At 41.2% G+C, this 26,255-nt stretch overlaps 1 protein-coding gene across 1 annotated transcript; it reads right to left on the bottom strand.

Annotated features, from left to right (window-relative positions):
* Window positions 1-1,371: 1,371 nt before the first annotated feature.
* On the bottom strand, window positions 1,372-13,530 carry LOC121300082 (SAM pointed domain-containing Ets transcription factor-like). The gene is made up of 6 exons (XM_041228475.1): window positions 13,075-13,530; window positions 6,282-6,738; window positions 4,715-4,912; window positions 4,221-4,268; window positions 3,727-3,867; window positions 1,372-3,283 (listed from the first exon to the last, which is right to left on the bottom strand). Exons 2-6 carry the CDS (start codon window positions 6,730-6,732, stop codon window positions 3,105-3,107), a joined length of 1,017 nt encoding a protein of 338 aa, XP_041084409.1. The 5' UTR covers window positions 6,733-6,738; window positions 13,075-13,530; the 3' UTR covers window positions 1,372-3,104.
* Window positions 13,531-26,255: the final 12,725 nt, after the last annotated feature.

Raw genomic sequence — 26,255 nt, 5'->3', positions numbered from 1 at the left:
TCCACAGTAAACCACGTAATGCACAATCATAAAACAGTCATCCCATTACTTTACTTTAACTGTTTGAATTGCTCGTCCTGTTGGTACAGAGCACGTTTCAGCAGGCTAATAAACAGAACGCTGTAGATGGCTACTGACAAATATATTCGAGCCTTTCTTGCTAGTTCGGAAATAGCTGTGCATTTCTCCAAAATTTCAATATTCTGAATTAGATATTTTAATACATTTGAGCTGGCACTGTAAAAGGCAATCGCCAAAAACAAACAAACTAAAACCTTATTCAGTTATCTTGCAAAATGAAATGGTATCTTTATCGGCTGGTTTCACAGACATGGATTAGCACTAATCTTGTACAGACTTACTTAAGATAGTAATGTTTTTATTGATATATTTATTATATTTTTTATTTTCTCTGCAGTCTGGGTTTGAATCGCCTGCCTGCAGTACTAAGGGCAGGCACCCCTACACTTTTGCTAAAGGTGAATCCCCTCTAATGGGCTTTGTAGTCATTCACGTCTTTATGCACACATACAATGTGGCTATTTGGCCAGTAGGGGTCACTCGTTACAAGATGTGAAATCAGACTATGTATTGATAAGGCAAGATTTTTTTTATTGGTGACAAAGGTGTTCTTCAAGAGTAACACATAGAAGGGGTTTTAATATGTTAGGAAGTGAATTGTTAACAGTGAATAGATTCAAATCTTTTTTCATATATATATATATTATCATATATATATATATATATATATATATATATATATATATATATATATATATATATATATATATATATTATTTCTGTTTGGGTCTGGTTTCATAAGCTTGACTTAGATAAAGGATATTCCTGAAACTATTTTTAAAGATTCCAACAACAGTTTATGAAAAGTTTCATTAATTTATGTATCAAAACCGACCAAGAAACAGTCCCCGTGGTAGAATTCCATCTGCTGCTCGGACTGAAAACGGTTTGACTCAGACTGGTTTGTTTCCATCGGCAACAGCAGCAGCTCGGTTTCCATTGGGAAGCTGTGAGCCAGTCCTGGTTTGGATTACAGGCTGGCAGACCTCCATCTCTCCACTGTGTCAATAGGGCCAAATCACTGGTTTTGAAATGTCAAACAACACAAGACACAGGACAAGTATTTTTAGGCAGCAAAATGTAATTGAAAATAGGCTTTTTTTTTTGGTTTGTTTTTCCAAAACTACAAAGGATATCCTTCATTTATTTTTATTTTTTTTTTTTTTTAAAATGCTTTTTTGTTTGTTTGTTTGTTTCTAAACAAACAAAACCTACAACACCAAGTTAGGAAAAAATACAGAACAAAATATATAAAACATAATTATTTGGCAGAAGTGAAAAAAAGGGGCAGAGTTTTAAACATTTCAAACAATATTTTTACACAAAAACAATTAAAATGACATTACATTAAGTAAAGAAGACATTTAAGAAAGACAGGCTGCTGTGCGGGATATGGGCCGTGTTGTGTTTCCATGGTAACTGCAACAGGCAGGCACCAGGGTAAGGCAGTTTTATTATATATATGTAGAGATTCTAAAAACAAAGCCGAAAAAACATGGAATATTTTTAGAAGGCACTAAAATAAGACAGGGCCTAAATGTAACTATTTGACCACTGAAACAAGAGTGCTTGGTAAGTTGTAAGTGTTGATTCAAAACCAGTTCCTTCAGGATCATTTTCATATTCAAACTGGATTTCAAATGGATGCTAGAAAAGGGAAGTGTGGGTATTATTTCACACATGTTTTAATGAATGAATCTTATCTACTCAATATAGCAGTATTTTACTAATGCCAGAGAAGACATTCCTCATTTTAAATAGCAAACGGTAACTGAATGGAGCATATCTGCAGCGTGTCATGTTTTGGTTGGTTTATTTGAAAGACCATTAAGTGGTGCTTGTAGGTATTGCAGTGTTTTATGAATACGGCCAAATTAAAAGGCTTTTAAGTGCACTTAAAGGTGTGATAAGCGAGGATTTAACAAGCAAACCATACCCAACATCCCAGGTAAGCTTGACCAAGAACCGCACTCTCATACTGAAATTAGAAAGTCCATGAAGCTTTTCAAAAACCCTAGACAGTAAAACGTTTTTTTTGCTTTAAAAAACTGACTTTGAAAACAGTACTGTAAGTTTGCTTTCGTCTGAATAAAGTGCATGAAATGAATCCCGGTGTTGTACTTGGGATGAAGCCAGCGCTACCTCTATAGCTGAGCACAGTAGAGACAGCCCAGCTCCCTCTCACGATGCAGCAGGTTGGACGCCTCCACAGATGTATGTGCTACAGTGTAGTATGACTTTCTGAAGCTAGGGGGCGCTAGGACTTCATGTCTGGAGGCCTTGTTTGGAAGATCAGTGAGTTTGGGGGCATAGCTACCTTTTCAAAGGTTGGCACAGATGGCAATATTGGCAGTGGGACAGACCCAGGGTTATTTAGGGAAAGCTCCAAGGGAGGTGTCGTGAGCTGTGGTATCAGGGAGATTGATAGCATTGTGGCTTAGTTTTGCATGGAATCTTGCATAGTGCAGTATAGCTGTGTGCCTTAACCACACTGTATCAGTGTCTATCGGTCCCCAAACCTTTTACGAGTTCTCTTAATAGAATATAAAACAATATATTAAGCACAGAAGCAGACAGGATACGCTAAAAGCAACGCAGCTTAGGATGGGCAGTGACCAGTTCATTCTACATTCCTTCACATCTCTTCTTTCATAGAAGTGCGTCTCCATTTAACATGAGACTCGAGACTTCATTTCCAGAGCAATAAAAATAACAACAATAACCATAATAATAATAATAATAACAATAACGTTATTAGGTTATATTTAAAATAGACTTAAAAATGTCCTCCACCATTCTTCCAGCTTTTAGAAAGTTTTACTTCAGTTTTTCAATTTTTATTTTGGAATTTTGTTGAACAACTTCAGAGCTTCTTGGTCAGTCCAGCCGTCACTTCATAGCAGGAAACCAGTTTAACCAGTCTCAAAAAGCAGTGCGTGAGCCCCCACCAGTGTCTCAGGGCTTAGTTTGAGTGGTTCCTTCTGGTCTAGGACTGTCCCTCCCCTGTCTCCACCTTCCCCTGTTCACACTGGCTGGACGAACTGGTAGACCAGTCTCTGGGAGACGTCGGGCTTGCGAATGATACCCTTCTTGTAGTATTGCCGGATGGATCGGCTCAGCTTGTCATAGTTCATGGCGGGCCGGTTCTTTCTGATGCCCCACAGCCGTGCCACGTGAGCAGAGTCTTCGATCTTGAAGATACCTAATCAGAAGGTGAGTCTGCATTAGAACCTGTGCGTGGCAGCTCCCAGACACATCTAGTCAGTGATTAACAGTTAACACTAAACATTAACTCTGTACAGTGTTAGGATATGCTGCCTCTGAGTACAGATGTGTTTCACTGAGCCACTGCTAAGGCAGCATTTCTATGGCTTGTTAATTTTGTGCCAAGGAGAGAGACTACAAATGATTAATGAAAGTTTGAAAATAAACGTTCGAATGAAAGGGGGTAAAGGAAGTTGATTTGCAATCTGCCAATTAACATGAATGATCTGTAATTATCAGTCACTTAATCAGGGTGTGAAGAGGCTGGAAATTAGAAGTACAGTGTAAATGTTTTCCTCATCCTCGTGGTAGGAAGTTTAATGTAGTACACAGTGACACCTGGTGGCCACATGCTATAACTGCCTTTGGCAGAACCCTCACCTTTCTCCTTGTTCAGCCAGCTGATGCAGCGTCCGTACTTGTGTGGCTTCAGCAGCAGCTCCTTCAGGAACTGCCACAAGTGGATTGGCTGGCCCGAACTGGAAGAGTCCGCCTCCGTCACCGACCACACCTCGTCGCTTCCTGGAAACGGGGGAGCACAGATTAACAATCTCCATCTAGATCAAGTTAAGGTGGCGTAATACACACCGAGACTGACAGGGACTCCTACTGAAACCCAAAACGAAGGGAAAAGCTGGAGGATGGGAAACTTAGTGCTGAGCAATAGCAGGAAGTCAATACTGAGTGACAGGGGATCGTGCAAAAAAGAACTAACGCCTTCTATAACGCTGGCATTAAGTGTGTAAGGCAGGTACGGGCATTCGGGGCATCGCAAGGAGCCTGTGAGGTGTTTTTAAAGTGTGTGCAGCAGGTGGCAGATTATTCTGAGACCAAAAACCAACAGAGCTGAAAAGATTCAGAAAATGAAAGCTTACCAATGAATTTGCTGACCTCTGGGGAGCTTCTTTCCTTCATCCAAGCAGCTGAAAAGATAAAGAAACAAGATTTCAGATACAGGATCCATAGCATCAGTCAGGACTTTTATAAACGTTTCCACATGGCAAAGAAGAGGTATGCATTGTAAAGACCTGAGACGTATGGTAAAGGATATTATTAAACATGGCAAACCAGGGTAAACTGTGATTAAGGGTTGCAGGAAATTCTAGTCCTATAAAACAGAACTGTGCACACTGAACAGAATGCAGATCAGCCTGAGTTCACTTATAGCTGGTCGGTCAATACCATTTACTGTTGCAGCAATGTTAAACTGCAACTCAAGGCTAAAGATAATGAACACACATGGCATAAACAGGATAGAGAAGAAAGCCAGGGACTTAATCTGCCAAACATTTCGGAGGAAAAGAGCAAAAAATAAAACCACAAATGCTTGCAGCAGGTAAGGGTTATTGCACACTCCCTGTCTTCTTACCTGACTTCCAGATGTCAAGGTGTGCATAGAGCACATCCCCCCACAGCGGTGATCTGTGCCGGAACTCCTCCTCCGTCATTGCACACAGGTCCTTACCGCTGAGCTCCTGGAAAGACTTTCCCACCTGAGGCAGGCGGTACAGGTGCTCCGTCCACAGAACCCACTTCTGCACATTGCCGGGGGTCCAGTCCATGGGATCTGCACAGAGGAAACGGGGGGGAAGCAGGTAAGCAAAAGCCCTTAACAAAGCACTTGAGTTTACCCAGCGTTCACTACTGTCGATACAACTCGATGTAGCGCTCGATATCTGCTACTGCACCGATTACAATAAATAGCGTTCAAGTTATTTTCAATACACAGTATATGACCCAGTTGACTCCCACTATCTTCTGGCCATTCACTGTAGCGATAATAAAGTAAAATGGGTTTGACAGTTTTATTGTTCTTATTATTGAGCTGCTGTAATCCTCATATAGTAAAGTGTATCCCTCCCTGAGACCCTTGACTGCGGTAAATGTCTTTGAAACGACTTGAACAAACACTCAAGCGAAAACAGGGTCATTTGCACAGGGCGGAGGAGAAGTCTGTGTGCTTTATCATATATTCACGCTTATTAAAATGAGTGTGTGTATATAAGTATATATAGAAGTATATATATATATAATATTACATATATATTATATATGATCGAATATATTATATTTCCATATATATATAGCGTTAGCTATATTACTAATGTTTTATTGCTATGAATTATAGTGTGATTAAGTAAAGGGTTGACCAATATGAATTAAACTGGAAGTAATATATATTTCTGCATTCTATTTAATGTATATGCATTTATTGTAACATCTATGAAATTAATAAAAACATCATTCACAAAAAAGAAAAGTGTGACTAAAAAATAGGACTTTTCTTCAAAATGAAAGAGAAAGCTGAAACGTGAGCATCGTGTCGAAGCACACCAGTGAAAGCAGAAGGACTCATGCAGCCCTTCAAAAGGGTGCAGCTGTGATTGGCTTTTACAGACGTCAGCTATGAAATATCTTATTCTCTGATTCCACTCCAGAGAACTTCAAGCTGTTGATCCCAGGGTACATTTAGTTTCAGGAATTTTTTTTTTTGTCTTGCTCAGGTTTCCATAGAGAGCTGTATTTACACTTGGGGTGGACCTTGCAACAATAGAGCGAGGCACAATTACTTCCCAGGCTCCTCGTGGGACAAAACAAGCTTATACAAATTTAATAAAAGAATTAAAAAAGGAAACCATAGGCACAGTGTATACGTATACTTATAGGAGAATGTCACAAACTTTTAGCGCTGAAAACAATGGCTCAAATCAGGCATTAGATGGTATATATTGTTTAAAAAGAAGACAGGGGAGCATTAATAAGGGTTAATTAAATGACGGTCTATAATTTTGTATGGAAGTCTATTGTATTCAAAAAACTGTTATTTCATTATATACAACTACCTTCATTGCAAATCAATTCCACTGTGGTGTAAACTACATTTTCATTCTCAGAAGTCTGACCCAATATGGGCTCCTGAAGCTGTCTGTCTTTACCTGGAGGGATGTTGAGCAGTTTGCAGGCCATCTCGATGTCTTTCAGAACCTCTCCCACCACCATTGTCTGGACCTGCTCCAGGGAGCGGTCCTCTATCTGGTAGTCCATCTCCGGGCTGAGGCAGAGGCCCTGGCTGTCGATGAGCGGGCACTGCTCAGGCTCCTTGCGTTGCTCGAGCCGCATGGGTGTGACGTGTGCTCCTTCTGGGACCTTCAGCGTCCAGCCGCTGTCCTCCGTAAAGAGCATGTCAAAGCAGGAGAGGTAGACGCTAGGCGGGCCACGCTCAGGGGTGTGGGTTGGGTCCCGGATTGACGTCCTGTCCACCAGCTCCCAGCCAGCACCGCCTTTGGGCTCGTGGTCCTGTTTCTCCAGGGCGAGGGAGCTTTCTTGAAAGCCAGTTCTGCTTGGGTGTAAGGCAGGCGTGTTCAGTCCTAGCTCCAGGCTCCCCATACCTCACTGTGCAAAGCAAAAAAAAAAGTCGTTTTTTTAAATAATTTCCTTAGGAAAGCTGGTAACAGGACCAGGTGTTCCGAATTCCAAAGGTAGTGCAATTTCTATGTTCTTTAATCCAGAACTTACCTCCTCCCTTCTGGCAACTGATGAATTTGAAAGATTGAGGTATTTCGTCCACAACTTTATATAGCTTTCCGTGACACGCATTTAAAGCCCCGAGTTACATAGTTTCTGAAAGGGGGGAGAGTGCAAAGGGAGACTTAAGAAGTCACTGGGAGCTTCCAGCAAGCTAAGTGGATTTGGCTGAATCTTTTACTTGCGGGTCACCTGCTACTAATGGCCACCTCAGTGCCGGGCGGGCAAATTTCTCCAGCGGGCCAGCGCACTACCCTGGTTCCCCCTTTCAAGTGTAGCTCCTATTGTCTCGGCTCAGCTGTCGCCGGCTCCCACAATATCTTTATTTAATAAAATATAAAACTCTTTTTGTGAGCCAGGCGCTTGAAAACAAGACAACTGTGTCATCGCTTCTCCTGGGATACTTAGAGGTGCCAACCTTTCCAGGCACAAAAGGGGGGACGGTGTCTTTGAGCTGGCAGGATAAATTGTTTCCAGTTCACCCTGTGGTGGTGTTAAAACATGGGGCACACATTGGAATAGCCAAGCAGACCTGTTTACATTGGCTCCCAAAGCAGAATTTATTAACACTGTATCAAAGAATATCATGCAAGGGAAAGCAGATTCTAAATGGAATAAATTACACACATTCTGCTGTACAGACGTTTCTGTTCTTGCTTATGAATTGTAGCACCAATTGTATTTTGAAAATGGGCTGGGAAGCAACCCCGATGAGATATCCTGTAATATGGAGCAAAGTGGCTACAGCCAGCCGCTGCTTCGAAGCTGCCCAGAAGTCAGCCTCGGGGGAATGAAGTTATCGTTTAAAAAGAGGCTTGCTGCTCGTTTAACTTTGGTTTTCTTTCGCTCTTAAATCCTCCTTTCATCCCGTCTCCTGAGAAAGGCCTGCCGTTTCCCCTGGATTGTGTGCTATCCCCACTTATTCACCAGCAAGCAGATTAAACCCTTTAAAGGCTCCGCTAGCCTGCTGTGTGCTCTCCACCTCTCTCTCGCAACAGCTTGCACTAAGCATATTAGTCCGGCAAATTTCTGAATTTTTCATAGGGGGAAGACAAAACACACACAGACACACAAACTGATGCTTCCCGTGGAAAGGATAATCTCTCGACTGATCTCTAAATGAGTTCCGTGGAGTCCCTAGTGTTCATCTGAGGGGAGTCAGTGTTTGCTCCATGTGATTTCACTCAGCTGCAGGACTGCAGTCTGCTGTGCATCGAAGCTGTAAGATCCCATCTTGCATTGGAACAGGATGGCAGGTGCTTTCTTTATTTCCTTCTGTTTTTTCTGTGAAAACTACCGTGGCCATCTCTATATAAAGACCAGTTCGCCATTAGAGACCACACTGTCAGACTGAAGACCTCCTAATCAAGATCATAGTGCCTGAGGAGCAATGCATTAGCCTAGCTTTGCTATGATTCTCAATGCCCACGCCTTCGCTATGCTTTGCTCTACCTGGTTATCAGGGCTCTTCCCCTATAATGATTGAATCTCTTCAATGAAGCTGAGTACTGTAGCCAGGCTGTATACAAACTGTAAGTGATTGCTGTTTGCAGGTGTAACTTTCTAATGCACTACAATGGTTTCAAAGCTTGTGGTAAAGCAGAAACCCCGTGAGTCTGCTTTCACACACTGTGGATTGTAAGATATGTAAACAGTGGGGTGGGAGTGTTTGTATGGGGACGGGCTTATAATTGAACCCACAGTATCCAAAGTTTAGATTTATCAAAGAAAACTGTTTAGTAGATTCAGCCCATTCCCAGGATAGTTTGACTGCCCTTACAGAGAACTTTGAAAATCACATTGGTGTCCATTAGGCTGAAAAAAAACCCTACCAGCGTATCCATTAGCATGGAACTACCATCGAAGAAAGCAGAGAGGACTTGGAACCGATATCACACAGGGGTTCTGATACAGCATCGTTCCAGCACTGATAGCAGATCAATCTGCCACTGCAATGCCATACCATGCGAATCCACAATATGGAGATGGTGTCACCATTCTGCCAATGGCTCATAACAGTGCACTGTAACTTTTCCGAGTTTGAACTGAGAAGATCTCTCTAAAGGTCTCGGGAGAGGGTGGGGTGAGGGGGGGTATAGCAGTCACGGTTCAAAAATCAAAGAGGAGCACTTTCAGTTGCTGCTGATCGCTATCTGACCCTAGGATTATATTCTGTCATTAAGTGAGTTAGCAATTACAGGGAAGGAAACTCTTTTAATAAAAAAAAAAAATACTAATAAATGAGGAGGAAGTACAGCTAAACAAACATTTTAGGGTTGCGTCCCCCGGGCTGAAGGATTAACACGAGGAGAAAAGACTCTGGAGCAATAATCCTTCAAAGAGAGGAGGGTCAAGCCAGGGGCTGAGGCTCCTGACAGAAAGTTCAGCGGGGAAACTCGGGCCCCATCAGAATACTTCTACGTACATGCTGAGCTGTGCAAGAGAGGTAAGCAACCCTTGCTCCTAGCTATTAAAACAGGGTAGGACAGCAGTGGGTTTGCTGAATACTCTGTAGGAGGTCAGTGATCATGACTATAACTATTGCATTACAAACAAAATGATCGACGTCCGGCTAACGAATTGATTTCGCATTAAGCGGCGCAACACTTGCAGAGTTCCAGAGAAGGAAATGAGAGGTGACGTCAGCATAACAAGCCAGGCAACATAACTTCTTTGTCGGATAAATAATTGAAGGATTTCCCAGAATATTTATACTGGAAACTTCCTCTTATGGACTACTAGCGAATCAAAAGCGGGCACGACCAAAAAGAATTTGAAAAAAAAAATCAAAGGCAGAAATGGTTTCTTATTAAAAAAAAAAAAAAAAAAAAGTCAGAAAAAAACAAACTAAGCCATATTGAAAATTACAAACAGCTCAGGATCTTTCAGCCAATCTGAGCGCACGTTCCCCCTTCTGTATTCCACGCCACGTCTCAGAGAAACCCTATCCAGGACCACTTTCAGCCTGCACCGTGCTGTATGCGCCATATCAGCCCGGTTGACATCTCCTGCTTTAAAAAACGATACAGCTCGGAATTCCATTCAGCTGCAAAGTCCTTTCAGAACGGTGACATCACAGTGGGCCGCGTACCTCAGCCACTTAGCGATATTCTCTTGATCAACCTTTTCCCTCTTTTCAATGAAATTGACGGTGGACTAAACAAACGTTAGTAATGACTAGAAAACAAACCTAGCTGGATCTTTAACATGTGTATCAATAATAAAGCAGTATGGAATAGAGGATGGTGAACGCCTGTGTGTGGGTTATATGGACACCGGTAGGGCTAGTCCACTCAGCAGTATGGGAGAAATTGAAGGGCATCCTCCGATCCCACTGCCAAGCCAATCTTTACACCAAGGAACTCGACAGGGGCTGTCGGCAAGCTCATGACCTGTGAAAGGGAAAGGTCAGCCCCACAGGTGTCCACTCAAGCTTCCCAGGCGCCTGGCCGGTAGAGGCTGCTGCAGTACAGTGAGGATTTTCTAATAGAGTGAGAAATCCTCATTGAAATGGACTGACAGTCCTAAATGACTAAATGCTAAATGCTACCTGCTCTTTTATACTTAGCTGGTTAACTGTGCTGTGTAAGCTCTAAACACTACTAGCCCTTACAAACCCCATTGAGACTGGAGCGGTTCCCTGAAATGGATGCAAAGCCGAAGTCTGTGTTCACTTTCAGTTTTTTTGCTAGGTGGTTTGGGGACTGCAATTAACTGTATGCAAATTCAGAAACACGTTCTTCTCTGCTATCCATGAGCTGTGGCACGGTGGAGTTTTGAAAACTGTACTAGAAGTCTCCAGTCTCTACAACTCAAATTGCAACGGCCAGACGAAGCAGCAAGCAATACTTTAACCCTTTCAGTCAGTGCCATCTGATAACACACGCTGTCGGTAATCACAGGGGAACCTCGTGGGACTCCTAGCTCTGAGAGATTGCAGATATACATATTCAGAATACTGGTGTCCTGTTCTCATCTATACTCAATAAAGGAGTTCCTTTTTGAATTCGATGATGTCATTTCACATTCTTTGGCTCAACATAAATAATTCAAGACTGAACAATAATGTAATTATATTGATATCATCTAACAAATTGCTGCCGCTGAAGTCATGCTCCATATTTTTATTCATGCCAGAGAGGATACCTATACACTTCCCTGTTAACACTGCTGGGTCATGAACCTGAAAAATATGTTTCAGGAATAGCCGACCTTAATTAGTTTGCAATTAAATTTGCCGTCAAAGCCATTCCAAAAGCTCCAAACTAGAGTTTTAAAAGTACAGTAAGAAACAAAAACAGCATATTGCTTCAGTGGGTCTTGGAGACCCCTTTACTTTGCCTTGGCACTGTCTGTCTGGGCGTGGAGTTGATGTGGGCTAGTGTATGTCATGAGTATGTCTTCTGGAATTTAACTACCTTGCTGTCTTTGTAACATGTTATCATGCTTGGGTGATAGGACCTGTGAATATTTTTGTTACACCCTCGGTAACCCACCCCAGAACAGGTGCGCCATCGTTTAAGAAGCTTTTCGATTTTTAGTAGCTCAGAGTTCTGGAACTGCAGTGTGCTGGAATTCTCAGCTACTGATATCAAAACCTTCAACAGAACCAACAGCCCTAGAACTGTGGTCAACACTTAATGAAAATGCAAAGAAAAATAAACACAGCAGAGCACTAATGATTCTTTTTTAAATATAATAATGCTTAACAAAAGATGTAATCTTGCTTCAAATAAACCTTTTGATCTGTTTTTAGAAAACAAATCCACTCTCCCGTGTTTGATTGTGTCAAGTGAAGTAGTGTATTTGTATATGCTGATAACATCTGTTTGCTGTTTAAGAAGGCTGTAACTATAACAATATCAAACAGCTGCTTTGTGGGTCAGCTGCCCTGCCCTGTAGGGGTCCACATCTCTTTTGGGGGGGGGGCAGTTCAGTCTCCCCTACATCCTTGGCCTCTAACACGTAGTTGTTTGATTTGGCCCCTTTGATTGGGACTTTTCTGTTATTGATTTTTATATAAAAAATTAACTATTCTACCTCTCAGTAACAAAGCTATAGAGTATGCCCGGAACACTGCAGTATTTTCAACACCATAGCATGCTCTTAATATAAGAATCATCCATAACTAATAAACAGCCAGGAGTGCGGCATCTGAAACACTGAAAGAAACTCGATAAATTCGCTGGCAGACGTTTCCGCCGGCAGTCTTTCTCGATGTGTTCAACGGAGAAAAAAGTCTGCCGTTGAATTGACAAAGTTTCTTTTGGTGTTTTTTGATCTAGGAATTGAGCAGCTAGTGTGGTTCAGGTTACTTCGAACGGTTCCAGTACCTGTTTTGTAACTAGATTTCACGCAAATGAGCGCAGAACCTCTTTTAAAGAATATATCGGTTACCCTAACCCTGGTTTACCATGTTGATTAATATACTTCACCATACCTGTCTGTGCTTTACAAAGCTTACATGTGCTTTACAATGCTTTCACTGCTTTATTACACTGCGCTATGCCTTTACTGTGGTCAACTTTTATGAGGGAATGGTTGTAGGTTTTTAGAATAAAGCAAGCACTTAAATTACTTAATCAGCAAAAGCACTAAACGCAAAACAGATCAGACTGGAAGGGCAGAGCCACCCCGCTGCATTGGGCCAGGCTGAGGCTGGCAGGGCACAGTCACAGCACATGATGTTCTTGGCAGATATGATTTGGTTGCTGGTAGCATGGAAGAGTTTTAATGAAGCCTGTCCATGGTAAGGAACAGGTTTGGTTTCATTGCAATGCAGTTAGTCAGCCTAACGGCTTTCACTGAAGCAATAGCACAGCAGAAAAGGACATCATTTGTATTTATTAATTCATTTATTTGTTTGATTTTCTGGAACCGCATTGCATGGGCTTCGCCAAACTGTCATTAGGAAAACAACACTCAGTAAGGGGGAAAAAACTCAGACATTTAATTTAGGGGCTTGTTAGAATTATTAAGCTGTTTCTGTTTGAGAATAGCTTTGAGAATCCCGTTTAAGTTTACTCATGGTAAAATGATAGCATTTGGAAAGCCAGAACAGGCATGGCTAAGCACACAAGTGTGGCAAATGCACAGTGCAAACATGCTAAAGTCACTGTCAAATCCGATCTCAGGTGCAAACTAAATGCAATTCACTTTTATTTGAATGAATCACCAGTTTGTATAAGTGGATGATTTGCTTACCTTGAAATGCTGGGTGCTGAAAATTCAGAGTTCTTGTTGCTCTTCAGCTATTTGCAACAGGTTTGCTTTCGTCCTTCGAGTTTAAATAGAGCTGGGGTGGCAGACCAACCGAAACACTAATCGTGGAATAGCCGGCTCCAGGGTTTGTGTCCAGAGAGGTTCTAAATAACTGAGCAGTCTTACAGGCCAGTACAGGACAGTGCAGCAAAGTGTATTTAAATATCTAATATGCACATTGGTATGCAGTTCCTTCAGTATGTGCATGCAATTAAAACAACTACACTCCAGACTTTGTATGTATAAGAATCCAGGCACGTGTGTTCTTCTATCTATGTGTGAACATGCTGTCAAACTCTCTGAGTACCAAGTGTGTGAGTACGTGTGTGTAAAACAAAGGCTCTGAGACTGGCTGTCCCTCCTTGTAAGATCTATACGTGTGGGTGGAAGGCAGGAGCAGTCAAGGGAATGCCTGGCCCACTGACTGCAGCCCATACTTATAAGCATTCCCTATTTACCTGAGTAAACAGAGTGTGTGCATACCTCAGCTGGAGGTGTTTAAAGACCCCAGACTTGCCTTTCAGGAAAGACACAAAACCTTATTTAACTCTTTAAAATACCACGCAGCCCGAGCTACAAGCAGGAGCTTAGTGCTTGCACAGTGCTTGCACAGAGCACCATGAATGGATGGGGCTAACCCCAGGCTAATTCTAGCATAGTCCCCATTGTATTCAGAGGCTTGCTGCTGTACTGTCACTTGACAGCATCTGGACAGAGCAAATCCCAGTGACTCCAGCAACAGTTTCTAACTGGAATGCACATTTACTGGTTTCTTTCTGCAGCTAGATTAATTCACTGTGTGGGGTTAAACCCAGTTCCCTTGTCCTTTATTAGGCACCTATTAACCCATTAAGTGCCATTGTCCTCATTTGAGGACAGGCTGCTTTGTAGCTTTTAGGAGCATTTTTAGCTGCCACCTCTTTTTTCAAGCAGCTAGTTATAGGGCACAATTTCCTGCAGTGTAAAGAGTCAAAGAAACTGATCAAAGTCTTCATTTTAGCAGCTGAGTGAAATTTGCTTAGAAATGGCGAAATCAGCTAGAGAAGGATGCATGAGAGTTGCTTGGTGTTTCAAGAGCTAGTGATATTTTTAAAAACAGCAGTTCAAGCAATACAGTCTTTTTTATTGTATTCTTTAATATTGTACAGTGCAGTAGAACTTGTTAACTCAGTTGCATGGGATGAACTTCAGATTTTGAATAGTCCGGCCCCTGTTTTACAATCTGCCTAGCAATGCAAGACCAGCCTCTCTTTTGAATCCACTAGTTTAAGACTCTAGTCCATGTTTTATCCTTTCCCGTGAGGTGCGCAATGCATGAGAAGAATAGTAAGGTCTTCTATGAAGCTCAAAAGGATTAGCGATCTGTCTTCATTTGGTTTAGCTGTGGCTGAGGGCAGTAATTAAGTGTTTACAAGCACATGCCATTTCCCCTTATTGTCCTGAATGCTCACTTCTCAAAATAAATATTCCACTCGTGCAAACTGAAAATTTTGATTCAGCTGAGCAGTATTCAGATTACCAGAATTAAATAAAAACAAAATCTGCTTGGGCAACCTGGTTAACTCCTAGCCAAGGCTACAAATTAAACGATCCTGAAAGGGGTGCCACTTAACAAAGCTCAGCCAGAATACCTTAGGGTGGGATTTATAACAAAAAAAAAAACTAACCAGTTAAAAGACACGTCCTGTAAAGTTAAAGAACCAGAAAATGTGCTCAATTATAGGATTGGATTACCTTCTTGATGTGTGTCAACTGTGCTGAGCTTCGGTTTCAGTTCTTGGTCAATTTGCATTCATTCAAATATCATATTGTTATGCTAAATGCCGTGGAATTTCTACCGTTGTTTCATAATGGCAATACACATTTGAAGAGTTTGTGTGCACTTCTATAGCACAGTTCCACTTGTTCTGTTTCTTTTAGACAAAACCTGCAAATATGTATTGCTAACACACTGTCACAATGTGTGTCACAAGCCAAATGTACTGGAATTGATCATTCAGCATTTCAAGTGCAGGTCTGTGGCTCCCCTTTGAAAGGTTTCCCATAGTAAAAGCATAGCAAAGAGCAGTAAAGCATAGTAAGCATTGTAAGGCCCAGAGATGTATGGTAAAGCATATTAAAAGACATGGCAAACTATTTTAAACTGGTAAACAGTATAACCATGGGCAAGGCATGACTAGCATCATAGCCATTCAGACTTTTACTGTAGCTATTGAAATGTATTAATATCATTGTGTTGCACTATAGTAAAAAAAAAAAATTCTGACAACACAGTATTGGACCAAATTCTTATTCAAATGCATGCTGTTTACTTCTCCAATCTAAGTTAAACATTGCCAGTTAAAATAGATCTATACACCAAGGAAGGAAATAGTAAAAAAAAAAATAATGCTGTTTCTCTGTTTACCTTGGGGGCCTAACTGAAAAGGAATTAGTCTCGTTTCAGTTTCCAGATACATTGATGAATAGATAAGATCAGTAAAGCAAGACAAGTATTTCGTGAGCAGGTTTTCAAAGGGCATGTTATTATGATCTTGTGTATCATTTTTGGCAGGTGCTGATGTTGCCCTGGAAGAGGAGGCCCTTATACTTGTTCCGTGAAGGATATTGGTCTTGTTTTGACAGAATTATTTTGTTTTCTCTTGATCACTGGGTTCGAGGTCAGCGACAAGCATTCCTGTTATTGAATGGACATCAATACTGAGTTAAAATGAGTCCATAAGTGACAAGGATCAACTGCATTAAGTAGCTAATAAGGTTTGCATGAGCTGGCCCCTGTACTGCGTTCTATAGCACCTTTGATGCTCTCCTACGTACCACAGATTTCTGTGTGTACTTTACTATTAGAAGTGATAGGTGGGTGTGTTGGCATGTACACAGTGGAGTTGCTAAGTAACGCGTGACCTTTCACTAGAAATCCCGAAAAAGGGATTTAGCACAGCCTGATGGAATACACTGGGGCCTGAACTTGCTTCCTATTGAATGTGATATTCAAAAGCTCTTTAATACACCCCTGACCAGTGCAGCCTTCCAGTGCCACACACCAGGGGAGTGGGCCCGTTATCTACGTCAATCATTCCTTTACAGAAGCTTAATAAGGACAAAGGATTAACATGGTGGGAGAAAGTGGCATGTCACTGTGCTAGTACATTTTTTCCGCACTGGACAGAGAAGGCCGCTGTCCTCTCTCCCAGCTGAAGTTTGTGCATGGTGGAAGGAGTGAGGGCACAGCACGTCCGAAGGCCAGCCTCCCTGTACCTATTATAGTATATACAGAATTTCGAAATGAACCGTCGTTCTACCCTGACATCTTGAATGCAACGTTCCTGCACTGGTATGTTGACACACTCCTGGGAGGTGTGCAGTGATATTGCAGATGTATTTGTGAAGCACAGATACATCTGCATGCTATATAAATGCATTTTCCAGCCGTTACCTTCCGGGACCACCTTGTCAGTGAGATGTGAAGGCCAGACCCCCTGCATTAGTTCAGCTGCAGTGTTCACAGAATGACCGGGTTCACACGTTTGGGGTCATTTGTTTAATCCATGTTGCAACATTTACCTGTTCGTGCTTTATCAGAGCACAAGGCATCCAACAAAACATTGTGAGCAGACAATAGCGGCACTCCGACTTTTCAATAAATAAACACATGAATAAGACACTTTGCAAGCTCAAGGTCTACAAAAGAAAACACTTTGTGTGAGAAGCCGTGAAATGACAACCACAGGGGCTAGATCGGCAAAGCTGTTTACTCACCGCAACGCACCAAATCAAATGAGCAAACCACAAATATACAGCTTGTACATTGAACTGAGTCGCCTGGGAGGGCTCTGAAGCTGTCTGTAATGACACTTTGGAGTAAATCACCCAAAATGTACCAAGGAGTTCCACAAAAACAATCACGTTGCACAGTAATTTTTGCAGCTTTTATTTCAGGGCTACACTATCATTTACATAGTTTGCCTTTTTTATTTTAAATATACCATACCTTTCATGGCTTTGTAATGCACTATGCTTTATTACACTCTGCTATGCTTTTACTGTGGGAAACTTATACAAGAGAACACTGACACATTATTTGTCTAGCAATGGAAATGCTGATACCAATCATAGAAATCACTGAAAAAGATATTGCAGAAACGTTAATCTGCTCTGCTTTCTTAGTTTTAATTTAAGTAATGGTTGCTGATTGTGTGGTTTTGGGTTGGTTCAGGGTACGGTGTGGTGGTATTCTGTAAGGACAGTACCGGCAGTGGATAGCATTCCCTGCATTCCTCTCCTTACCTATCTTGATGTTAAGCCTGCAGGTAGGTGAGCGTTATCAGGGTCGTGCCTCTGTGTGCTGTCCAGGGTTCAGGAATGCGAGGCGCATCTGAGTGATGAGAAGGCCACTGGCTCAGCGTCACTGTGTTCAATGTGGCGTCGGAGGCAAGCTGTGTGATTTCCAGAAGGGGCACGGCCCAGCTTAGCAGCGCAGGCTGGTATTGTTTGCTCAGGCACAGTGCTGGGTCAACACAGACACACCAGTGCAAACTGATCCAGGAAGGAAAGCCACCCGAATACCTGCCTGCTGTGGTTTATTATGCCATTTCCCAACCCAGTTAGATTGCAGAATACATCAGAGCGTGCTGCGCGTCCATTTTATTACAACATCAAATTGTTTTCTGTAGTTTATCAGTCATATGGATCTCCTTGTAAAAAACACGAATGAGTAAATTGCAGGACAAAATACATCTCCTTCAGTGTCATCACTTGTTCTCTTTTAAGATGTGTGTTATCCAGCTGCTTTTTGTTCCCATACGTATTTTTCAAAAGCCACTGGGGGCAATAACGACAAGAACTGTATGCAAATCTCTCAGTATTTTTTCTGAAACTCCCCAATTCACGTACTTGAAGATCTGTCTTTCAGACTTAGTCGGTTCACTTCTCAGAAGACCATTGTCTCTGAGAAACTTGTTGGATCCTGCCAAACGTTCCAATGAGGTAAAACAGAGCAGAGAAAAATATACTGTGCACATAGAGGTGAAACTCATTAGAAACTCGGTCAAGCAGACAAAGATTTTGTTTTAGAATTCCCATTGAGAGTTTTGAAGCTATATCCCCTTCAGTCTTTGCTTGCATGATTGCACCATGTAAAGTTTCTAAGTATCTATTTTAGAATGTTTTTTTCAAAGTTTTGGTAGGGCAACTTCTAGAACAGAATTGAATTAATAATAGTTAGCTAACTATCTCATACAGACAGACATGTTGATGTGCAGCACATAGATATAGGTAAGGAGCAGATACTGGAGTTAGCCAAAGAGGCGAAAGATTGTCAAGACAGACAGACGGGTCATAAATATATACTACACAATTAAACATGCATTAAACAAACACAGTCTGAAGTATCGAATGAGAAGAGGTTAAACTCAGCTTACCCTACACTGCAGTGCGCTGGTACGGTACGTTTTACAGAGTAAATGTCCCATGCATACACTATGCATGGCATTGCTATACATCTCTGTGCTTTCTCTTTGTTTTGTCCAGAGTATGACCACAGTGCACACGTAATAAGGGTCAGCCTGCTACACCAAAGGATCTTAACGATGGCGCAGCTAAATAGTGCCGTCCTTAAAACCGTCTTTAGATATTTTCAAAGAGAGAAATACACTGCAGAGACTTGCATGACAATTTTTATAACCTTGCTACAATAATCTGTGTCAGTATCTGATGTGTGTGGATCAGTGCCTCCTGCAGAGTGTACAATACAGTAAGAGTGCTTGCTGTTCACTAAACCCTTTATCCTCCCCCTGAACTCTTTTCCAAAACACGATCTCAACCACCTGAAGAGGTTTATCAGGGCCAGCCACTGATCACTGCTTTACCAGTTTTATTTATTAATAATGCTGGACACAAAAGTGGAAGAAACAGTGGTATTGACTCAGCCCTTGGGTAAATAACCAGCCAGATCTCCCACAATTAACAGAATGCCAGTGACGTCATGCAGCCTTGCATTGTGCTCTCCCTCTCTGATATTCCCTAATCACCTTGCAGCTAAGGAACAGAGGGATCCGTGCAAGACAGACAGTGCATCAGGAGGCAGGCAGGCACAGTGCATCAGGAGGCAGACACAGTGCATCAGGAGGCAGACACAGTGCATCTGGAGGCAGACACACACAGTGCATCAGGAGGCAGACACAGTGCATCAGGAGGCAGACACAGTGCATCAGGAGGCAGGCAGACACAGTGCATCAGGAGGCAGACACAGTGCATCAGGAGGCAGACAGACACAGTGCATCAGGAGGCAGTGCAGGAGGCAGACACAGTGCATCAGGAGGCAGACACAGTGCATCAGGAGGCAGACACAGTGCATCAGGAGGCAGGCAGACACAGTGCATCAGGAGGCAGACACAGTGCATCAGGAGGCAGGCAGACACAGTGCATCAGGAGGCATTGTTTGAGCTCCCTTGGCTTGAGGGAAGCCTCCTGTTCTCTGAACTCTGTGTATCGTATCGACGAACAAAACCAATCACCCCACCTGAACGATGTAAACCCCTCGCAGACGCATTTAAAAAGCTGGTTAGAGGGGAAGACATTTTTGAGTGAAGCGGTTCTGTAAGGTGTTTACGTGAAGATTCTAGCAACATAAACACGCTGTTTCAGGGGATGAAAGAGAAACATTTTTTAAATTTGGGTTTTTTTTCTCAGTGTCCTGTGCTCTTGAATGCTTCATAGATAACCCTTCAGTGCTACTAGTAGAGCAGGACTTACTTGGCTCACGAGACTATCAGGTTTTTTAATTGCATCACATTTTCTGGGGAATGCAAACTTACTGGTGTGTCAACAAGTCACGCTAATTGATAACGCATACTGCACAAGCTGCGGATCGATGCTCTGAACTGTCAAAGATATTCAATTTTCTTGTAGAACTGATCCTGATTGTGGGCCAGCGCTGTGGTCCAGGGCTGGGCCCGCAGATTCAGAGTCAGTATCCAGGTGCATTAAACTAATCCATTCAAACAAAGGCCCCGAATCTACAGAGGTCTCTGCGGTTAACCCGTTAGGATTTCAGTGGTATTAACAGTGTGTTATTATGTGCCCTTTTAAGTTCTCTGTGTAATCTGCTAAACAAATTACTTTAGCATTTCAGAGAGGATTCTTTTAAAGGTTTTTTTTTTCTCGTTTTTGAAAGACTAAAATCCATGCATATAATTGGGATGGAAGTGAAAGAAAAGATTTTAAAGAACTAAGTCTGTTTTCTGTATGTTTCTTAGACTTTTCTAGTACTCAGAAGCAGAGAACGAAGAATGAAGCTTTCATGTGTTTTCTCAGTTGGCTCACAGTTCTGGGTTATTCCATTTCCAGTTAAGGGCTGTTCTAGCAATCTCGCATCAGAACATTTGGAACCGCATGAGGAAATGGCTAGAGACCGTGTATGAGAATAAAGTAATTAAGGGAAAGCCCCTTATTAGCTTAAAAGCATTGTGTGTGCGTGTGCGTTTATTTTTAATATGCTAAACTTCCTTGTTCAATTAAAAACATCTTCTCTGGTATACTAGCGTGTGTGCGCTGCAGCAGACATTAGCAAACCCTTGCAGGTTCTCGGGTAGGGTCTGCATTAAAGAACGCTTTTAAATCTGCCAGGGCTGTTGCTGTACTCAGTACCTCCGTACCTCAGCGTCTCGGTGCAGGGTGGCTGATTCCAGGGCTACTGGGTTTGAGATTTATCTAATACATGTTATCAGAGAAAATATGACAACGACCGCAGACCAAAGTGCTAAGGCATCCCAGTCCTACAAATCAAAGATAAAGAAAAACAATACAGTTAACAGAATTCTCCCAGCATTTTAGCTAATGCGTTATCAAGGAAATCTCCTAAAAGCTTCACGCCTGAGAAATCCTCATTTTCATATTCCCGTTTTATTTCAATAATTACAGCAGGATCTGTGTTTGATTTGAAGGGAAACGAAACAACAATAAGAATACTTGACCTCTCAGAGAGCTGCTGCTGTAGTGTATCAATGTCATATTAGCAGTAGATTGCTTCTGTATCCTTCAGTATACACACAGTGATTGAAATAGATTTTATTAGCAGTATTTGAACATGTGATTGTGAAACTGCACAGTAGGATGATATTAATTCCTCACTGTCCTTTCCCTTGCCGTCACTGTGCTTTTAACAATCAGATGATAATGAATCTTAAGCACCTTCCTAAATTAATCCTGGTCGTGTTTCTGACCCTTACACACAGTTGCTATAGAATCCCATAACAAATCTATAGAATTCTGTCAAAATATTATGTATTTTTTACTCTGAAATGAAGATAGGCAAATGAAAAAAAAAATGACAGAACTCGAATCTGTATCGCAGTTTTCCGCCTCTTCTTAGGAGATGGCTGGGAGAGGAGCATGATGGCGTGTTTGACATGCTTCATGTAAAAAGTGTTGGACGAGAAAGAGCTTTTGATGTTCAACCGACCTTCTGAATTTTGTTCGCCACTTTCCAAATTTTTGCAGATTGTTCCTGACGACTGTCTTAAAATGATCGCAAAAAAAAGGTTTTAAACATTTAAAATATTTGCCCAGCGATTGAAAAGCATGTTGCGATTTTTTCCAAATCTGCTTTTCCTCATAGTTGCATCAATTTACCATGCATTGCACTCTGTAGAAAGAGAGGGGAAGCTGTAAAACGTGCATCACAACAAAATACTTTATCCCAAAGTCAATCTTTCTAGCTCCAGTCACGACAGCTTATCAGGGTTGTGTGCTCAAGGACCATTTCTTCAGTATCAGCAGCAGCTGCAGACTGAGGGCTTTCGTCACACTTGCATTCCCCTGTTGCAACACCAGCAGATGCCAGTGCATCCCCTTCCTACAGGGAAGAGTCAACGGCAGCTTGCAATCCTGACACCGCTCCCTGAAAGTGCCAGGCAATGCATTTCTATTAGGAATCAGTGTTGGGGAACTTGCTTGTTGGGATAACACTTTACATGAAGTGTCTCTCTTTACTGTGTATTTGCATAGTAGTTACTTAGTAAATGCATGCATGCTTACACACAATTACAATGTTATTATGCATAGTTGCAACGTACTTCATGTATACATCTTTTTGCACACTACAATCCTAATCGACCAGACTGTATATTTGCACACAGATTCAATGACCCTGCCTTTTTTATCATCAGAAGGAAGCTTTACAAAAGGTTTCTTGTTTGTGCAGGCAAATGATTGTGAGTAACGAAGAGAGCATTTTTAAAACCAGCTCTGGGACTTTTATTTAGTTTTTCTGAACAAACAACGAGTTTAAACAGGCAATGCACGGCTGCAGCGGCGCACACCCTGGGTTTGATATCATGGTTGTTCAGACACTCGTAATCATGAGGTCTTCCTTGTTTCATTTGGCTTCTGTCTGCCATATGGCCTATACCAATTCAAGTTTATTTGCTGCTGTGCTATCTCCCTGCTGTGCAGAACTGGGAGAGGCCTGTAAACTCAGCGTGTTTGTTTCCTGATAAGACCTCAGCTGAAGGGTTTTTTTTTTTATTGTTTTATTTTTATTTTTTTTGTTACCTAGTGTCAAACCTTTTGTGTCTGAAGTATATTCTTGACAGCAATCGTATTTGAAAGCTAGGCTTTGGAAGGCTATTGTGAATCTATTCTACAATGACAGCTTTTATATAGTATAAATATGTGGAAGTCATAGGTACAAGGTGCAAAGTTCTGGAATTATAGGGGAAAAATATATATTCTTTATTAATGTCTTAATTGGTACAGACTGTTGAAGGATGTTACTAGTTTCAGGATGTACGATGTTAAAAATCTTTAAACTCTTAAAATGAAAAAAAAGTGTGCCGTTTCTTTTTAGTTTTATTCAGTGTGTAACTGAATAGCGGCGGCTGTTTTAGTTTCTACAGGATGTAGCGGGAGCATGTGTTTTTAGGGTTAGGGAGGTTGTGTCTGCAGCAGAAATTGCCTTTAGGAGAGGTACACAAACTGGACAGTGAAACAGGGCCGGGGGTTCAATTCCTGTTTTTTTTTTTTTTCCAATTCCTTCGACGGAATTCATATTTTAGAGACGTAACAATTGTTGTGGTTATTCAACTGCTTTCATTTGAAGCCGATTTTAATTTGGCGCGCAAACAGTGCCTTCTACTGAGGGGAGTCGTTGCCCCTGTGAGGAGTTCATTTTAACAGAACACGGCTCAGTGCAATTTTAAATTAGTGACGTGTTGGAACGAACGGAAAGGGGATTTAAGTGGGGGATTGATTTTAAAAAGGAGCTGGAATTGATCCATGCCGTTAACAAAGTCTAGTTTCTGTTGAATGGTAAACTATTGAAGACACTTACCCAGGATTCTTCTCTTGGTAAAAAACATAAAACAATACTCAAAACAGATACAGCAGCTTTCAGTTTATTATCTTCACCACCATCTTTATCTACAAGCTGTGAATAAAGCATTCAGAGCCGCAATACCTTGACTTTATTAGTCAGAGCTTTTGTTTGCAATCAAGTGTACAATCTGTAAAAACAAGACTTATTTTCTATCAACTAACCCTACCCTCTAGCAAGATTTTACACCTAAGAGGTGTTGGATGCTATTCCCATGGCTCTCACAAGATGGCAGCGCTGCGCACCATGGCTGATCCATATCGCCTGTTTAATAAGCGTACTGTTGTTATTTTTCACAATCAGGCTGAACTCTCAAAGAGTCATTAGCACCATTTATTTCCAGAAGGTAAAATAGTGCACCCAGGAAGGGTGAGCAAGAAGCAACACAATCCTTTAATCAGTGAGACTCTACCCTGTGAATATGAATGGATAAAAACACACAAAAATAAAATCATTTATAACAGAAGTATGCCACTGTATTTTAAGAAATGGGACCCGTTCTTAAAACATGTCAGTGTAGAAATTCTATGGTCATGAAAACAGTGTTTGTGGATATATATGCATGTATACAGTAAGATACTAATAATATTTAACAATATGTTAAAGTTATTCATATATTATAGATATAATATATATATTATATATATATATATTAATAGTAGTAATTTTGATACATATATATATATATATATATATATATATATATATATATATATATATATATATATATATATATATATATATATATTATATAGATATATATATATATATATATTATATTTTTTTTCAAATTTTTTTTTTTTTCATTCAAAAAACGAAAATCATACATGTGTATAATTCTACCTACCACACCCTCAGTACTGTTGAAATACTGCCATGCTAACAGCCTGAGACCTTGCCTTCAGGCTCTGAGGGGTTATAGGGGATTAAGAGGACTTGCGTTTCTCCCAGGCCTTGCCTCTGTTCTGACACTTTCTCCCTCCCTGCTTTATTTTGCCCATGAATTGGAATCACACGTTGGTATCAGATTCCCGGAACACAGCCCATTGTTCATTTGGTTCAACAGCTCTACTCCTTGATTCTGTTCCCAGGAGCCCTTGCATTCTGCTGCTGGCCTTACTGTGATTGACATGCGTGCAACTCAGGGATCCAGGATCCTGGTGCAACACCGTGAAAAATAAATACAACATACGTTAGAAATGACATGTAGCTGTTTGTTTAATACATAATTCTTTACAGCTATAAAGCCCTTAGCTAAACTTTACCATGTGGGTAAATGGAATAAGCTTATGTGTCACTAATCTTTTTATTGAAACTAAGACAAGCAGACAAATGTTTGGGCTTCATCACTGTTTAGCAGGATTCAGGGGTGCTTATTTGAAGATACAGTTGTTTGGATGGTACATTGAAGCTGTACCCTCAATGTTATTCCTCTGATGTTTCATTTTAAAACAGAAACATGTTTCATAGATAATTTCGATGCCAAGCAGACCTGGGGGTCAGTTATAATTACAGCAGCAGTGTTATATTGTAATGGATATTAATTCCAAATTACAATTGTAATTGAGCCCAGATCTGATGCCATGGTTCTTTAGCAAGAAAACATACCCGGGTCTATTTTAATGATCTAAGGCTTGGCGGGTGTAAATACCGCCGCTCGTTAACTCTATTAATCCACTGGGATCAATAAAAAACAAGCGACAAACAGCATTGATGCAAACAAATTAAAAACGGGCGCTACTTAACCCTTTCAGTCCTGAATTATTTTTGTCAAAATTAAGTCATGCAATTCAAAAAGGAAGTCCTTTATTGAGTATACATGAGAACAGGACTTTTTTTTTTTCTGTATATTTCTACGCTACCTCAGACTGGGACCTAGGAGTGATTTCTGACGGCGCATGTTAACAATCAGCTCTAAGAAAAGGACTGGAAAGGTTCAGTCAATATATGTTTACCTTGCGGATGTGGCCTCATCAGACCAGCTTGTCTTTCAGAGGATGATAAGAACTAGCAACACCCATACCTCAAAACATCTTCCAAGATCCTGACACTAAAACAGACCTCTTGAGGTGTCTTTCCCATGCGTCATCGACAAACAGATCATGGATAGGTATCAAAAACTGAATTGAAGATAACTTCTGAGGAAAACTCCTATATTTGACACTGTGTTGACATTTGGTAAGATTAATAATAACAGAAAAGGAGGACCCAGTTCTTGGGAACCAGTAAATAATTGAAGCTTAAATGATTATGTAATGGTTATGTAAAAGTAAGTGTTGTCTTTCTTAAAAATAAAGTGGTTCCATCTTGAAATGAAATGTCATCGCACCAAGGATTCAGGACTGACAGTTATTACTTGAATAGCGTCATGGCAACAGAACTGGGTGTCGGCATCTCAAAGAATATCCTTTTGAGCAGCAATCGCAGTTAAAGAACAAAGCGTTTAACAACTGATGCTGAGAAATCATTCGAAGCCAAAAGCTGCCTTATTTGATTTGGGCGAGTCTTTGTGTTCATTCAGCATCAACAACTTCAAGAAATCCAGATCTGCAGTCTCCAGGTCTGTCAGTCCGACAGCAGCCTCAAACCAGGCGAAATGAACGGGAAACAGCAGCCCTATTCCTAATAGAATCACAGTTTTCTGTGAAGACTAGAAGTCTTATTTGTTGTTCTTCTTGGGTAAGGCGCATTAAGTTTAGAACAACCAGGGACATGGGAAAAGTCGCCTCTGGTCCTGGCGTGTTTTTTTAAA

The sequence above is a fragment of the Polyodon spathula genome, chromosome 25 (genome assembly GCF_017654505.1).
Source record: "Polyodon spathula isolate WHYD16114869_AA chromosome 25, ASM1765450v1, whole genome shotgun sequence".
Lineage (NCBI taxonomy): Eukaryota > Metazoa > Chordata > Actinopteri > Acipenseriformes > Polyodontidae > Polyodon > Polyodon spathula.
This window is presented reverse-complemented; position numbering and strand designations above follow the sequence as displayed.